The following is a 2,952-nucleotide window of genomic DNA, read 5'->3' on the forward strand; positions in this document are numbered from 1 at the left end:
CTGAACACTCCGAGATGTTGAGGCAATCGATCCGTAGTTCATGAGAATAAATGATTTCTGTCCTCCAGAGATCAACACAGCTTGGAAAGTTGTTTTCTGAAAAAGGTTACATGTTTTTAATACTTATTGGTATTTCTTCCGTCAATCGTTATTCATTTAAGTGGATTTTTTACATCTTTCTGAATTCATAATTGTTTCTAAGTTTGCATTTTGTGTCTGAAATCCACTATTTATTATTAATTTTAATAACATTTTAAAATATGACTTAATATTAAAATATTATTGACAACTTACTGTCCCTGTAGTTCCAAAGTAGGCCACTTCATACCATGTTGCTACAAAGACCCACTCAGCACTGAAGTTGAGGTTTGGGAAGTAGCTATTAATGTCCTGTGTAGCTTGTTGGAGGACACTGCCATTGGTGTATTGGTTGTAGAGGACAAAACCATTTTGTCTGTTGTCCAAATCTGTCCAGAATGGGGCAATTATGTCCATAGATCCATATAGTGGGAATCTTTGAGGTATATATGAGTAATATGGAGAATTAAATGTCAAGTGTCCATTGTGGTTGACCTGAAAAGGGATGTATAGTTTTAAACACTCATTTCAATTTCAAAAATGAAACATTTTATCTTATATCTTCATTTATATATTATTTTGTTGCCATTGGGTTTCCTCAATGACAATGTTACATACATAAATGGTGTTGTATGTTTTTCCAAAGTAGACAAAAGATCTTTGCAGGTAAATTAGTGGAGAACTTCCATCATCAGATCGGGAGCTTGCAGTTCCAGAAATTGGATAAAAAGAACCTGATAAACAAAAGTCAGTTTTGGTTAAACCATACCACCTGTAATATTTTTTGATTGTTTGGATACACTGTATTTTATGTTCTAAAGGTTAAAAAAATAAAACATTTTGAAACATCAAAATGCTGAATTATAGTGCGTATGCAGAGGAAACTTACCTGGAAGTGATACATTGTCTGGGGCTGTAAATAAATTAAAGTAAAGACATCAGTATGTACATTTTTCTATATATATATATATAAAAAACCTAATAAAAAATAAAATAAAACTTTTTTTCCACCTTTGTTAAGTTGTGACATAAACCTTGATATTAATATCATGCTTGTGTGCGCAAAAACACAAATATTGTGACTTTCTACATAATCGTTCAAGTTTATGTTTTCAAGGATTTAAGTTTGTAGATGCCAAAACCCTTTAAATCTAATGAAGCTCTAAAATGTTTCCCATTTGCTTTTTTCTTTAATTTATTTTGCATATTTTAGTGCATTTTGCAAATATTTTTTTTTGCCACCAATAAACCTAAAAAATGATGATTTATTTAATATGATGCTGTAAGAAGGTTTGGATAAGTGATGCATGGTATTAATACATAGCTGTTTTTTTTAAATATGCGTTTGGACAAAGATTTATCACATAAATATTTATGAACACACTGTATTGTTCTACATAATGAGTACTTTTGAGAAACAAGAGAGCTTACTTGGGACTGGGGGTTCAGTTGATGCTTAAAAATAAAAAAGTAGACAAGTTAGCGTGATAAAAGAAAAGAAAGCGTTCTATTCAATCTATATCTATCTGAGCAAAGGTAAAGTAATGGTATATTGACCAAATTATAGTAAATTTATATTCTTACTTATAACTGGTGGAGCCAATGTGGCTGTAAATCAAACAAAGTAGAAAATTCAGTATTTTACAAAAACAACAATTCATTTAACCCATTAGAAATAATATTTCTCAACAATTCATTGTACTATCTAATGAATAAATGTGTAAAAAGAAGGAGCTTACTGGGAACTGTGGGGGGCACTGAAACTGTGAATGAAACATAACAGAAAGGTTTAGTTATTAAGTGAAGCTTTGACACCATTTCATCCACGTCACTTCCACATACGCCACATTGCTATATCCCTTATAATTGCCAATTTCATTCATCTCTTCGTTTTGAACCAAGTAGGAATATCAAGTAGGTATGCAGAAGTCAAGATTGGCCTAAGCAGTCGAAGTAAAGAAGATTTCAACCTAAACATCCAAAAGTTACTTTATTCATTATAAGAGGTCATTTTTTGGGAGAGCCAAGACTAGAGTGCTCAGCTCAGGTAAAACAGATTAGACTAAATTCTTTTGGACACCAACAGATCAACAATCTATGCCTGCAAGTTATGTCCTTGACCAGTCTAGCAGAGTCTTAAGGTAATTTTTTTTAGGCCAGGTTGTGGGTAATTTGGATCAGCCACCATTCAATTCGGGTAAAAAGTCTCTCCATTTTCCACACAAGCACAAGGGACACCAGAGCTCTCCCCTTGGAATGTCAATATTTCTAAAGTCTTACCGGTCTTTTGTTTGATCAAGTTATTTGTGTATTTTAAGCTGAATTACCATTGAAGCAGAGGAACTGAAAGTACGTCGGTACGCAGGTTTCAGGGAAAGAGCAGAGCTCGGTGATACAATGAACGCCTGATGTGGTGCACATGCACTTTTGTGTGCAGTTGCTGTCGCTCCAGAAGAAATCACCCAACTGCACACGTTTGTCTGAAATGGAACAAGAAAAAGTTCACTTTAAGATGTTGAAGTTTATTTATGTGATCAATGAAAGTTCATGTGAATCCATAGTGTTCAAGACAAAATAGTTTCTTTTCCTAATTCCACTGCAAACACACTTGAAAGGAAAATAAATAAATTAAATGACCTTTTTATATGGAACATTGTGAAAAACAGTATTCTTCTTAAATTTAACGTTTCACAGTCATTTTAGTGTCATATTTGCCGTTGTTCCTGAAAACTTAACTAATACCAGCTGTTATGATGCTGTAAAATATCATGTATTCAAAAGAATTGAAAGCAATAATTTACCATTAAACACGCAGCCTTCTGGACCGTTGTCTACTTGGAAGGCCCAGCGACCCGTTACATTGATGTTGCTGCT

General features: G+C 33.4%; 1 protein-coding gene across 1 annotated transcript in view; it reads right to left on the reverse strand.

Annotated features, from left to right (window-relative positions):
- Positions 1-294: 294 nt before the first annotated feature.
- Positions 295-2,952, reverse strand: part of LOC112139465 — a gene marked incomplete at its 3' end in the record, with an annotated part of 20,209 nt that continues 17,551 nt past the window's right edge. The window contains 6 exon segments of the mRNA XM_024262275.1: positions 295-573; positions 697-812; positions 968-991; positions 1,510-1,533; positions 1,663-1,686; positions 1,818-1,841. Coding sequence (XP_024118043.1) covers positions 295-573; positions 697-812; positions 968-991; positions 1,510-1,533; positions 1,663-1,686; positions 1,818-1,841 — 491 coding nt within the window.

The sequence above is a fragment of the Oryzias melastigma genome, unplaced genomic scaffold (assembly GCF_002922805.2).
Source record: "Oryzias melastigma strain HK-1 unplaced genomic scaffold, ASM292280v2 sc00660, whole genome shotgun sequence".
Lineage (NCBI taxonomy): Eukaryota > Metazoa > Chordata > Actinopteri > Beloniformes > Adrianichthyidae > Oryzias > Oryzias melastigma.